We start from the raw sequence: 13,504 nt of genomic DNA, 5'->3' as shown, positions 1-13,504 counted from the left end.
TGAGATGGTGGTATGAGTCTTTGACAATTTCTTCAATGTGAGAATATTTGATGTTGATAGCCTTGGAATATTTTTGTAACAAACTCATTTGAAATTATGATAAAAACTAGAGATAAACAATCCAGTTGTCTAACACAATGTCTTGCTCACACCACAATTGCTGTTGATCATCCTTCCATCTAATAATTTAAGAATACCACTAACGCTTAGCAAATGAACCTCTAACTTCAGCTTCTTTAAGTGCATTTTAATTCGGGCATCCCTCACCTCAGGGTTTAGGTCCTGCGCCTGCCCATGTGCCCTCAGTGCTGCTGCCTCTTGAATGTATTTCTGCTTTGCATCTTCCCCCAATGTGGCCCACCTGCCCTTAATATCATTCACTGTGCCTGAGGAAAAACCTAACGCATTAGAGTCAGCATCTCCTTTCTAAAGTAAATTCATACAATGCAATCAGTACTTGGGTTGTGAAAACCATTTATCTGTAACAACTCTGTAAAAACAAGATAACTTGCAAAGTAGATGACCTGATGATTCTTTTCAATACACTCAGCATTCTTAAACTGATGAATGTAATTTGTGTGAGTGAAGTACTTCCCAAATACTAGTTTCATGACGTTTCATGACCCTCATAAACCTTATGTCAAAAAGGCCACCATGTATGAAAATAAACAATTTAGTATAAAAAAAATAAATAGTCTTTAAATTTTGTTTCTCACCTTTGTTTTTGAATTTGTCCCTACAAAAAAGATTGTAAGGCGACAGCTCTCTAATGTGAACTTTGGCCTTTGATGGCCGGGGCTCAGACGAAGCATTAGTCATTTGTGATCTTTTGTAATTACCAATCCAGTTCTGAAAAACTAAAAAATAGCAAAAAGGTATTACACCAATTAAACCGAATGTTAACAAAACACATCATTTATACAAGCAGTGCAGCAGAATGATTTATTTATTTGACATGATGTTTGTTAGTGTGGCACAAAAGTAAACCTTATTTCTACGACACTGGTGTCCAAACCAGTAACTGATGCAGCTCTTGGTAATAATTCTGAACCAACTCATGTCATTCCATCCTTAAAACATGATTTCAGGGTTTCCTTTTGATTCCCATTAATGGGAGTTCTCTCTTGTTGAATAACAACAAATAAAGAAATAGATAGTCAGTAATAAATCAGTAATAAAAAAATACATTTTGCAGATCATACCATCGTTCTCAGACACTCTTGCCTAATGCTTCTAGATTAGTAACTGTACAGCTTATCTCTCTCGGCCATCTTCAACCTAAAACACAAACAGAGAGAAACTTTCACAAGACAGATTTGTGAACAATAAATTCTAAACAGCCCAAAACCAAATTTTGGATAGTTCAACAAAGACATAGAGCATGGAAGTAATAAAACAAACTTGCCACAGAAGTCCTTGCAACCAGCTGGAAATGTATGCTGTAAAGGGAGACAAAAAATTTAGGTAAAAAGAAATTAATGTAACACAGGCAGGCAGACAGCTAATCAGAAAGACAGACCTTTGGTTTTTATTTTTCAAGTTCAAGATAGATAGATAAATTATATAAATATATACACAGGTAGCAAGCTTTAGAGAGAGAGTGAGAAAGAAAGAGAGAGACAGATAGACACAGACAGACAGCTAAATATATATATATATATATAAATTATATAAATATATACACAGTTAGCTAGCTATAGAGAGAGAGAGAAAGAGAGAGACAGACAGACAGACAGCTAGCTATATATATATATATATATATATATATATATATATATATAAATTATATAAATATATACACAGCTAGCAAGCTTTAGAGAGAGAGTGAGAGAGAAAGAGAGAGACAGACAGATAGACACAGACAGACAGACAGATAGACAGATAGATAGATAGATCCAAACCCACAGAACTTTATTTTACACTCTAGTCAAGATCGCAAGGTTTCCAAACATCCGTAAAATACATCTTGTTTAATATTTCCCTCAAGTCAATATGGGCTACATTAGTCCAATGATCCGGCTTCAGTGAGGCGTTATCGAGCATTCACAATATGCAATAAGCCGGTATGAGTGTAAAAAGTCATTTTGACAGTTTAACTCGAAACTTAATTCCCCCATTAGCTTCAGGCGTAAATACACACTCATATTAGCAACCTTAATGCTCACATAATAAAGCATGCAACGTTAACGTAACGACACGCTAATAACGTAATATTGTCTAGCGATAACGTTTGCAGACACATCGCAATACGGTTATCTCATGTCAACAATCATGACACGCAATACGAGTGTATGTATTGTTTTCCATTACAGTTTAAATGCTCAGTTTTATAATTTTAATAGTCTTACCTGAAAATATTAAGCAGAAAATATCGCAACGTTGCCGCTTTCGTCCAGTAGACTTCCGATTACAGGTGAGCAGGAATTCTGGGATTGGATCTGGAGTCTTCTCTTGTATATTTGTGGGTGATCAACCATTTGGATGGATGATCACGGCCTTCTGAGCCTACTAGTAGGCACAGGAGGCCCCTCCTGGCCCATTTCTATGGGCTGATAACCGCTGATAACGCCCCATTCAATCGAGTGATAACGTTCGAATCGGGTGGCAGGAATAGCATGTCGTTCATTGATGAGGGCTTCAGATTAATTAATCTCTGCGCATTTATGCGACCGTAATTACTGAAAGGCCTCTCCAATGGTGCGCTGGGAGCTGGAATGGAGAGTAACCTACATGGCGTGTTACTTTGCTTCATCTCGGAAACTCTTGATATCGCCTTTTCCACCTCTGGATCTCTCGCTATCTCGGAATGGAATTACACGTCGCTGTCCATGGTTTCATCAGCATCCTCCCATTCCGCAAAGTCTATTTTATTTTATTTTAGTCTATTATAAATAAAGGTTTATCTGATTTTAGTAATCTTATATTGCTAGATATTTCCACTTTGCGGGAGTCCCGCAAATAACTTTATTTTCCCGCAACCCGCACACAATAATATCCCGCGTCCGCATTCACCGATCAAATATTGTCCCGCGACGCACTCGGTTGCGCTGGGTCCCGCAGGAATGCAGGTCTCTGAGTGTTGAATGCACATGCACCAATGGCTGGAAAAAATAGGCCCTTTTTGCGCTGCGTCATCAGGCCCAATTTGGTCTTAATCCGGCCCTGAAGGTGGTGCATTGCCATTGAGACTTGACTGTTCACAGCTGAGCGGACATTTCACTCGCTGCTTCAGAGTCACATTTGCGTATGATGTAGGCTACTGCTGGAATTCGTGAATGGTTGATGATACGCAGCTCTATATTTCCTCGCAGCCTGGTGAAACACACCAATTTGAAAAACTAATGGAATGCATAGTCGATATAAAAAATTGGATGACGAGTAATTTCTTACTGCTAAATTCAGAAAAAACAGAGGTGTTAATCATAGGGCCTAAAAACTCTGCTTATAATAACCTAGAACACTGTCTAAGACTTGATGGCTGCTCTGTCAATTCTTCGTCATCAGTTAGGAACCTAGGTGTGCTACTTGATCGCAATCTTTCCTTAGAAAGCCACGTTTCTAGCATTTGTAAAACTGCATTTTTCCATCTCAAAAATATATCTAAATTACGGCCTATGCTCTCAATGTCAAATGCAGAAATGTTAATCCATGCATTTATGACTTCAAGGTTAGACTATTGTAATGCTTTATTGGGTGGTTGTTCTGCACGCTTAGTAAACAAACTACAGCTAGTCCAAAATGCAGCAGCAAGAGTTCTTACTAGAACCAGGAAGTATGACCATATTAGCCCGGTCCTGTCCACACTGCACTGGCTCCCTATCAAACATCGTATAGATTTTAAAATATTGCTTATTACTTATAAAGCCCTGAATGGTTTAGCACCTCAGTATTTGAATGAGGTCCTTTTACATTATACTCCTCTACGTCCGCTACGTTCTCAAAACTCAGGCAATTTAATAATACCTAGAATATCAAAATCAACTGTGGGCGGCAGATCCTTTTCCTATTTGGCGCCTAAACTCTGGAATAACCTACCTAACATTGTTCGGGAGGCAGACACACTCTTGCAGTTTACATCTAGATTAAAGACCCATCTCTTTAACCTGGCATACACATAACATACTAATATGCTTTTAATATCAAAATCCGTTAAAGGATTTTTAGGCTGCATTAATTAGGTAAACCGGAACCGGAAACACTTCCCATAACACCCTTTGTACTTTCTACATCATTAGAAGAATGGCATCTACGCTAATATTTGTCTGTTTCTCTCTTGTTCCAAGGTCACCGTAGCCACCAGATCCAGTCTGTGTCCAGATCAGAGGGTCACTGCAGTCACCCGGATCCAGTACGTATCCAGACCAGATGGTGGATCAGCACCTAGAAAGGACCTCTACTGCCCTGAAAGACAGTGGAGACCAGGACAACTAGAGCCCAGATACAGATCCCCTGTAAAGACCTTGTCTCAGAGGAGCACCAGGACAAGACCACAGGAAACAGATGATTCTTCTGCACAATCTGACTTTGCTGCAGCCTGGAATTGAACTACTGGTTTCGTCTGGTCAGAGGAGAACTGACCCCAACTGAGCCTGGTTTCTCCCAAGGTTTTTTTCTCCATTCTGTCACCGATGGAGTTTCGGTTCCTTGCCGCTGTCGCCTCTGGCTTGCTTAGTTGGGGTCACTTCATCTACAGTGATATCGTTGACTTGATTGCAAATAAATGCACAGACACTATTTAACTGAACAGGGATGACATCACTGAATTCAATGATGAACTGCCTTTAACTATCATTTTGCATTATTGAGACACTGTTTTCCAAATGAATGTTGTTCAGTGCTTTGACGCAATGTATTTTGTTTAAAGCACCATATAAATAAAGGTGATCGATTGATTGATTGACAGCAAATGTCAAATTTTAAACGGAATGATAAAATAACGTTATTAACCGGTTTATGTCCATTTCAAATTTTCGATTCTGTTCGGAACAAAAAAAATTCATTTCGTTTCTGTTTCTGTTCCTGTCAAAATTTCATTCTTTTCGGGTTTTCGTTTTCGTTCCTTGAACTGGTTCAGAGCCCTGATTATAATATAAGGATTTGATTGTGTTTTATTGCACACTTTATAACTCGTTTTCTTTGCTTTTTTAATTAATGTATAAATTACTTAATTAAAAAAGGAAGGGAAATTAGAAATACACATTTAAATTAAATGACTGAAAAAAAAAGACTATGGTGGGAGTGGGGGGTAGGGGTATATGTCAATAACTTGTTGAAGTGCACGAATCCCGGCTATGAATTGGACCCAGAAAAAACGTATCTCTCTCTCTCTCTCTCTCTCTCTCTCTCTCTCTCTCTCTCTATACTGTATATAAATGAATAAATGTAAGTAAATTTATGCATATAGCAGATGCTTTTATCCAAAGCGACTTACAGTGCATTAGGGCTAACAATTTTTACCTAACATAATATATAGGTATATAAAGTATTTAAAGTATATTATATATTATTATATAAAGTATAATATTGTACACTATAATATAATATTGTATTATATCCCATTGTCTGTCTGGAACGCAGCATTAAAGGGGGGGTGAAATGCTATTTCATGCATACTGAGTTTTTTTACACTGTTAAAGAGTTGGATTCCCATGCTAAACATGGACAAAGTTTCAAAAATTAAGTTGTATGTTTGAAGGAGTATTTCTGTTCCAAAAATACTCCTTCCAGCTTGTCACAAGTTTCAGAAAGTTTTTTTCGAGTATGGCTCTGTGTGACATTAGATGGAGCGGAATTTCCTTATATGGGTCCTGAGACACTTCTGCCGGAAGAGCGCGCGCTCCCGTATAGCAGAGCAATTCACTGATCAGAGCGAGAGCGTTGCGAAATGTCACAAAAGAAGTGTATTTTTGGTTGCCAGGGCAAGACAACCCTGCACAGATTACCAAAAAAAACAGCATTAAGGGACCAGTGGATGGAGATTATTTTTTTTGGCGCTCGTGATTCTTTAGCTCCGCCCACACGTCACACCTCCAGTCGGTCGTGTTTTTCCGGGAAAAAACGGTACAAACTATCTTTCTCTTATGAATATAATAAAACTAAAGACTTTTTGGAGTTATGAAGGATGCAGTACTACTCTATAGGTACTCAAGATTAACAGGATATTGAGTGAAAACAAGCATTTCACCCCCCCTTTAAGTTAACGTTAATAAACGATCGTGTACTACAATAAAGAGTCATTCTATAATGTGACATTTCAGCACTTGACAAACGGACAGCGACTCCTGAGCAGCACTTAAAGCACAGCTGTATGTATATTTTACAGTTATTTACCCTAGAAAATACAGCAAGGGTTAACAGTGTGGTCTATGAACATACTATACAGATGGATTATGTAAAAGTTTATGTACACTATAGGCAGAACTATGAACATATGAACATCATTTACACTAGAGCAATGGACAGTAAAGTGCATAGAAAATATTCCAGTGTGCAAATGAATTACTCAGTATTCTCGATGAACAGACAGTAGTGCAAGTAATAACAAGTTTACTGTTTTTTTTTTTTTTTTTTTTTTTTTTTGTATGTTCTTTTGTAAATCAGATGTAGTGATGACGAGGGGTGAGGAGTCTGTGTGTGTGTGTGGAGGGGGGGGGGGTGTCAGCAAGAAGACAGCTGTAGTGAAAAAGCTGTTCCTGAATCTGCTGGTCCTTGGGCAGGAAGTTAAACAGTCTGTGATCAGGGTGAGAGGAATCCTTGAGGAGCTCCACGTAGACAGCGTTTTCTCTATATGTCCTCAATAGCAGGAAGTGGTGTCCCTGTGATGCGTTGGGCAGTTTTCACCACCCTCTGCAGTGCCTTGCGGTCAGCCACTGAGCAGTTCCCATACCAGACTGTGATGCAACTGGTCAGGATGCTCTCGATTGCACACAAGCGCAGCATGTGGGCAGGTGCTGTACCTCCTCCCTGTAGGCGTCTAATCATTGTCTCTGATGAGGCCAATCACCGTGGTGTCATCTGCAAACTTGATGGTGGAGTTGGATCCATGCACAGGCTTGCAGTCCTGGGTGTAAAGGGAGTAGAGGATTGGGCTCAGCACACAGCCCTGTGGTACTCCGGTGTTAAGTGTGATCATAAGATGTAGGACAAGGGCCGGCCCATGCAGGGCTCTATTGGTTCCCTTGTTTTAATTAGAAGTTCCCCCCCGGTTCGGCCTGCCTCCAAACTGCCCAGGCCCATATGTACCTGCATATCCTGCACACCCAGACTATGCCACTGGGGAGACAGATGTGTACTTTAGGTACTGTTATCATGATCATTACAACCTTAAAGCTTTCCTTGGGGAAGAATAGGACAATACAAATGATTATTAATGTACTTATTCATATGTACGCTTATCCATGCGTATGTTATCCAGACATTTATCTACACGTACGTTATCCAGACACAAAGTAAAAAAACAAAACAAATTTCACCTCTTCTGGCATAACGTACTGCCTAACAGTGCTTATTTAAATGCTGTTTAAATATTGAATGTGGAAAGCGTGCGAATTCTGACCCATTTGGCTTTCCATAGAACACACCCTGAGCAGCTCTGACATCACTGTAGTTCAGTGAGAGACTCCGAGAAAGTGAAACTTACTTGATCAACAACATGGATGCCAGAAACCATCGAACTCTTTAAACAACTGAATATTGAGTCGTTCAGAGACCCTTGTGAACACATCTGATACTCACAGGTAAGTGATAGAAATATAAGAGAGATTGTCCTGAACAGGTTTCTAATGACAGTGGTCTGGTTTAGTAGGGTTTATGTCAGACTGGAATGAGTTGAACAGAAGCAGGTTTAAGTGTGTCAAATACTCAGATACTTTAGATGTTTACTGCACTGAAATGATATCAGAATTGTATTAACAGTATGTCATTAGATCGAACAAAGTTTGGTGTTTCTGTCATTTTGACACGCGACATAAAGACAAACAGATAAAACAGGAAGTAAATGACCTGCAGACAAACTGAACACAAACCTGCTTCACTGCAGCTGAAAATCACTTTTACATTACACAATAACTTATGATCATATAATATATTTTGTGGAAAGATTAATCTAATTTTTGATAAGGAGATATATATATATATATATATATATATATATATATATATATATATATATATATATATATATATATATATGTTTGTTGGAAAATATAAAGCTTGTACTTTGTACTTTGTAGAGCAGGTCATAGTTCAGATTGCTCAGTAAGTTTACGAGTCTCTCACTTTGTTTCAAACGAATGATTGTGTTTCCATCACTATCAGTTCTCACATTTTAACCAGTTAAACTATCATTTTTCTTTAAAAGGCTTTAAGAGGGAAAGAACAATGGCAGAATCTTCACTAACAGCAAGAAAAACCAGAACACGGAGTATCGACAGTTTACCTCCATGTAAGTCAATAACCCAGAAAAACACTTTGAGTTTGACTTTTCTTTTATAATATTGAATATGTACAGTTCATGAATGTAAAGCAGATCAAATAATTTCATCTTAACAATAATAATTATTGTACATATGTATTTATGAGCTTCACATTTAGGTTCTGATCAGCTTGTCTGGGTTCATTTTACAATAATATCCAGCTGACTGTACATGATCTCTTTATATTTGAGTTTCTTCAGCACTCTTTGTCTCTAAACACTCTTTACATTCAACCAGCTTCATGAGGTGCATCATGGGATTCTTCATAAACAGTATTGAAGGAGTTCACACTAATCCTAAATAATGTCTCTTTCCAGTCATGTCATCCTCCATGAGTTCACTGTCTGAGGAGATTCAGTGCTCTGTATGTCTGGATGTGTTCACTGATCCAGTCTCGACTCCATGTGGACACAACTTCTGCAAGATCTGTCTGAATAAGTGCTGGGACAACAGCCAGACCTGCAGCTGTCCATACTGTAAAGAAACATTCAAGCAAAGACCTGATCTCAAGATTAATACCACACTCCGAGAGCTCGTAGATCACTGTAAGAAGAAAAGTCCTGAGAAAACAACTGAAGTTCTGTGTGACATCTGTGAGGAAAGAAAGCTGAAAGCGCTGAAGTCGTGTCTGGTGTGTCAGAGCTCTTACTGTGAAACTCACCTGGAGCCTCATTTGAGAGTGACAGGTTTGAAGAAACACAAACTGATGGATCCTGTGAGTAATCTGGAGGACTATATATGTCAGAAACACGAGAGACCTCTGGATCTGTTCTGTAGAGATGATCAGACATGTGTGTTTTCATTCTGCACCGAGACAGACCACAAGAACCACAACACTGTTCCTATAGAAGAGGAGAGTCAAGAGAAGAAGGTAGACGTTATTATTCTTTTAAAGGACTGATATCATGATGAATCTGATTTGATTTCATATTGTGAGTTTAATCTGTGTTATGATAAATGTGTCTGTGTTGTTCTCTCTATAGACTGAACTGATGAAGACACAGAAAGACGTGCAGCTGATGATCCAGAACAGAATCAAGAAGATTCAAGACATCAAACACTCAGCAGAAGTCAGAAAAGTGAGTTTAAAATAATAGAATAAAAGTAGATAGTTAAGTTTGTGGAAAGACTTTTAGGTTTGAAAAGGCCTAGCCAGAATGTTTAAGTAGTTTTAAGAAACTTAAAATTTTAGATCTTTCAGTTTAAAGTAGTTTGAAAGGGAAGTCGTGGCCTAATGGTTAGAGAGTCAGACTCCCAATCGAAAGGTTGAGAGTTCGAGTCCCGGGCCTGCAGGAATTGTGGTAAACATGTACAGTTCTCTCTCCACCTTCAATACCACGACTGAGGTGCCCTTGAGCAAGGCATCAAACCCTGAACTGCTCCCTGAGCGCCGCAGCATAAATGGCTGCCCACTGTGTGTGTGTGTGTGTGTGTGTGTGTGTGTTTTCACTGCTCTGTGTGTGTGCACTTCGGATGGGTTAAATGCAGAGCAAAAATTCTGAGTATAGGTCACCATACTTGGCTGAATGTCACTTTCACAAGTTTTGAAGGCTATAAAACCTATCAAAAAAATAAAGAGATAATAGACATATAAATAATGACTAACAAGTTACTATCATTTCATTAACGTTTCATTAATTAATGTTTCCAGCATTATTATCATGTCATTAGCATGATTAGCACGTTGTTAGCATGTCACTAGCATGTTTCAAGCATGATAAGAAAGTGACTAGCATGTCATTAGCAAATTTTCAGCATGATTAGCAAGCAACTAGCATGTTGTTAGCATGACTAGCAAGTGACTAGCATGTCATTAGCATGATTAGCAAGTGATTAAGATGTATGTAGCATGTTGTTAGCATGTTTAATAAGTGACTGGCATGTTATTAGCATGATTAGCAAAGTGACTAACATATTTTTAGTATGATTAGCAAGTGACTAGCTTGTCATTAGCATTATTAACAAGTGATTAGCATGTTATAAACATGTTGTTAACATGATAAGCAAGTGGCTAGCATGTTGTTAGCATGTTTAGCAAGGAACTAGCATGCTGCTAGCATGACTAGCATGTTGCTACCATGATCAGCAAAGTGACTAGCATGTTGTTAGCATGACTAACAAGTGGCTAGCTTGTTGTTAGCATGACTAGCAAGTGACTAGCATTTCATTGGCATGATTAACAATTGACTAGAATGTAATTAGCATGATAAGCAAGTGAATAGCATGTTGTTAGCATGATTGTCAAGTGACTAACATGTTGCTAGCATGACTAGCAAAGTGATTAGCATAATGTTAACATGACTAACAAGTGACTAGCATGCATTCTCAGTAGAGAGTTTTTAAGCGTTGCTATGGCAGTAGACAGCTAAAATACACCTTAAGTTTTATTGTATAAAATGTTCACCCCCTCAATGAAAGTCTATGGGATTTTAGGTAGTTTTGATAGTCTGGTTTATGAAATCCATAAACTGTCCATAAGACCAGTCTGAAGCTCTGACCCGAGTTTGCCGGTTTTAGCTTGAAAGCTCTAGGAGGAGATACATTTTAAAATTTAGTCTCAGAAGAGGATTTCAGTAAGATCAACTTACTTTTTCAATAAATAATGAATGTAAATGTTTTAATAAAGAAAATAAAGAGGCAAGAACTGACAGACATAACAATAACAAAATAAACAAACAATCAAACGAATGACAGATGACTATCAGACTAAAATATTCAGCAACAGCCAATAAAACAAGAAGTAAAATGTCCAGGGCTTGTTCTGCTCTCGTCCAGGGTGCAGAGTGAAGTTTAATTCTTCATTTGAGGGATTCTGAAAACACATGTAGCCTATGTATGTGAACAAAAATGTATGAGCAATAGTTACACAGATTCTTCTGTTAGCAAACACTGCTAATAATGTGTTGCCTGTCCTGGTTGAGCAGAGAAACACAGAGAAGGAGAAAGCAGTCCGTGTGGAGCTCTTGACTGATCTCATCCGCTCCATTGAGAGACATCAGACTGAACTGCTGGAGATGATGGAGGAGCAGCAGAAAGCAGCAGAGAAACAGGAGCAAGAGCTGATTGAAGAGCTGGAGCAGGAGATCACTGAGCTAAAGATGAGAAACACTGAGCTGGAGCAGCTCTCACACACTGAAGATCACCTCCACCTCCTACAGGTCAGTCAACATGATCTCTCTGATCAATCATAATGCAGGATATGACATGCTGAAGGATTTCTCCTCTCTCCTGCTGTAGATTCACTCATCCCTGTGCAGCTCTAGAAACACCAGGAACTGGCCTGAGATCAGTATGAAGACTCATGAGAGTCTGGAGACTCTGAGGAGAGATCTGACTCAACTGAAGGACACTATAGATGAGAAACTCACACTAACTGGTACATCAATACACACTGATCAGATAGAAACATGATAGTGTACTCTGTTCTTTAAATATAAGCTTCAGATCTGATTGTTTTCTTGTCATGTGTCTCTACAGAGCTGAAGTGGATGCAGCAGTATGCAGGTACAGTGTGCTGTCTGCACTACACTAGTTTACATTCATACACTCACTGCTTCATTACTGCACTACAATCTGATTCAACACTGGGTTAACTAAAAACATCAGCATCACAGAATATCTGTATTCTCTGTTTTCTCAGTGGATGTGACTCTGGATCCTGATACAGCTCATCCTGATCTCATTCTGTCTGATGATGGAAAACAAGTGAGAGATGGAGACATTAGACAGAAACTCCCAGACAAACCAGAGAGATTTGATTACTGTGCCTGTGTCCTGGGAAAGGAGGGATTCTCCTCAGGGAGATTTTATTTTGAGGTGCAGGTGAAGGGAAAGACTAAATGGGATTTAGGAGTGGTCAGAGAATCCATTAACAGGAAGGGACCGATCACACTGAGACCCAGTGATGGATACTGGACTGTGATTCTGAGGAATGGAGATGAATATAAAGCCGGTGATGATCCTCCTGTCTCTCTGTCTCTGAGAGTGAAGCCGCAGCGGGTCGGTGTGTTTGTGGATTATGAGGAGGGTCTGGTCTCCTTTTATGATGTGGAGTCCAGCTCTCATATCTACTCTTTCACTGCTCAGTCTTTCACTGAAAAACTCTATCCATTATTTAGCCCATGCCCTAATGATGGAGGTAAAAACTCAAGCCCACTGATCATCACACCTGTCAGTTATAATAAATGAATTTACACAGTTATCAAATGAAAGATTAAAATAATACATTTATAATAAAAAATCTGGAAACATTATGTGCTGCTATTTTTTTATCATTTGCTTTAGTTTTTTTAAATCCAAAAGTTTGTATCACATATTTTTAATGTAAATATATAATGCTTGTTCAGTAAATTATTATTTGTTCAACTTTTCATAAATATTCCTGACATTTTTCTCCCTGACAAAGTGAAATTGCCAAAACAACAAAACTCTGATAATGTCTGTAGAACTGAGATGCTGTGATCTTTCTGTTATAAGGAGTGAGACAGCAGAACACAATACACAATAAATACATAACATCACAAACGAAGGTCATAAAACATTTATTTCATATTATTATACTCAATATTTTCATATTATCCTATAGCTTTTGTTTACCACATGTAAATCTGAAAATAATTAGGAAAAATCCATTGTCAATGTTTATCACGTGTTTTACACGAATTTGGGCTTCTTTTTTTGTTAAGTCGTGTTAAAAAAATCATTGGTTATGGTTTTGCGATTATTTAAAAAAAAACATGGAAAACCTGAGAATCAACTTCGTTTTTATTTACATTTCTGGTCACTGTTTTTGGAGGTATTTAGAGGACACAAATGTCAGTGTCAAAAAAAACTTTCATTAAAAATTTGAAGTTTTGAAGCACAGAAATAAGTCCGGCCTCATTTAAAGGACAAACTTTGGCAGTTCATTGTTGAGCTGAAAAAAAAAAAGTTAAAGTGAAACAGAAATGTTATAGAGGTTTTAGTTCATGACAACATTTTTATACTAGAAATATTTTATAAAACATGTTAAACTTATCTTAAACTGATAT

At 38.2% G+C, this 13,504-nt stretch overlaps 3 protein-coding genes and 1 long non-coding RNA gene across 12 annotated transcripts in view; 3 read left to right on the top strand and 1 right to left on the bottom strand.

Annotated features, from left to right (window-relative positions):
• LOC128021978 (E3 ubiquitin-protein ligase TRIM39-like) overlaps positions 1–12,789 on the top strand; it is a 244,745-nt gene extending 231,956 nt beyond the window's left edge. Inside the window, exons 1-8 of one of the 4 annotated variants that reach the window (XM_052609172.1) lie at positions 7,592–7,736; positions 8,360–8,443; positions 8,792–9,345; positions 9,458–9,553; positions 11,399–11,632; positions 11,712–11,850; positions 11,952–11,978; positions 12,115–12,755. In XM_052609172.1, coding sequence (XP_052465132.1) covers positions 8,380–8,443; positions 8,792–9,345; positions 9,458–9,553; positions 11,399–11,632; positions 11,712–11,850; positions 11,952–11,978; positions 12,115–12,662 — 1,662 coding nt within the window. In that variant the 5' untranslated portion in view covers positions 7,592–7,736; positions 8,360–8,379 and the 3' untranslated portion in view covers positions 12,663–12,755. Of the gene's footprint in view, positions 1–7,591; positions 7,737–8,359; positions 8,444–8,791; positions 9,346–9,457; positions 9,554–11,398; positions 11,633–11,711; positions 11,851–11,951; positions 11,979–12,114 lie in introns of those variants that run through there. The other 3 variants (XM_052609171.1, XM_052609170.1, XM_052609167.1) reach the window with 3 other exon arrangements.
• Positions 7,622–13,504, top strand: part of LOC128021977 (E3 ubiquitin-protein ligase TRIM39-like) — a 50,323-nt gene continuing 44,440 nt past the window's right edge. For both annotated transcript variants that reach the window (XM_052609166.1, XM_052609165.1), the window contains exon 1: positions 7,622–7,736. The gene's annotated coding sequence lies outside the window, so the exon portion shown is untranslated. The remainder of the gene's footprint in view (positions 7,737–13,504) is intronic.
• The window catches only part of LOC128021971 (E3 ubiquitin-protein ligase TRIM39), a 362,874-nt gene continuing 357,026 nt past the window's right edge, over positions 7,657–13,504 (top strand). For 3 of the 4 annotated variants that reach the window (XM_052609112.1, XM_052609126.1, XM_052609088.1), the window contains exon 1: positions 7,657–7,736. The gene's annotated coding sequence lies outside the window, so the exon portion shown is untranslated. The remainder of the gene's footprint in view (positions 7,737–13,504) is intronic. The other variant, XM_052609110.1, reaches the window with a different exon arrangement.
• LOC128021997 (uncharacterized) overlaps positions 8,787–13,504 on the bottom strand; it is a 336,783-nt gene continuing 332,065 nt past the window's right edge. For both annotated transcript variants that reach the window (XR_008185831.1, XR_008185830.1), the window contains exon 4: positions 8,787–8,933. This is a non-coding gene — a long non-coding RNA (uncharacterized LOC128021997). The remainder of the gene's footprint in view (positions 8,934–13,504) is intronic.

Source organism: Carassius gibelio, chromosome A11 (genome assembly GCF_023724105.1).
Source record: "Carassius gibelio isolate Cgi1373 ecotype wild population from Czech Republic chromosome A11, carGib1.2-hapl.c, whole genome shotgun sequence".
Taxonomy (NCBI): Eukaryota; Metazoa; Chordata; class Actinopteri; order Cypriniformes; family Cyprinidae; genus Carassius; species Carassius gibelio.
This window is presented reverse-complemented; position numbering and strand designations above follow the sequence as displayed.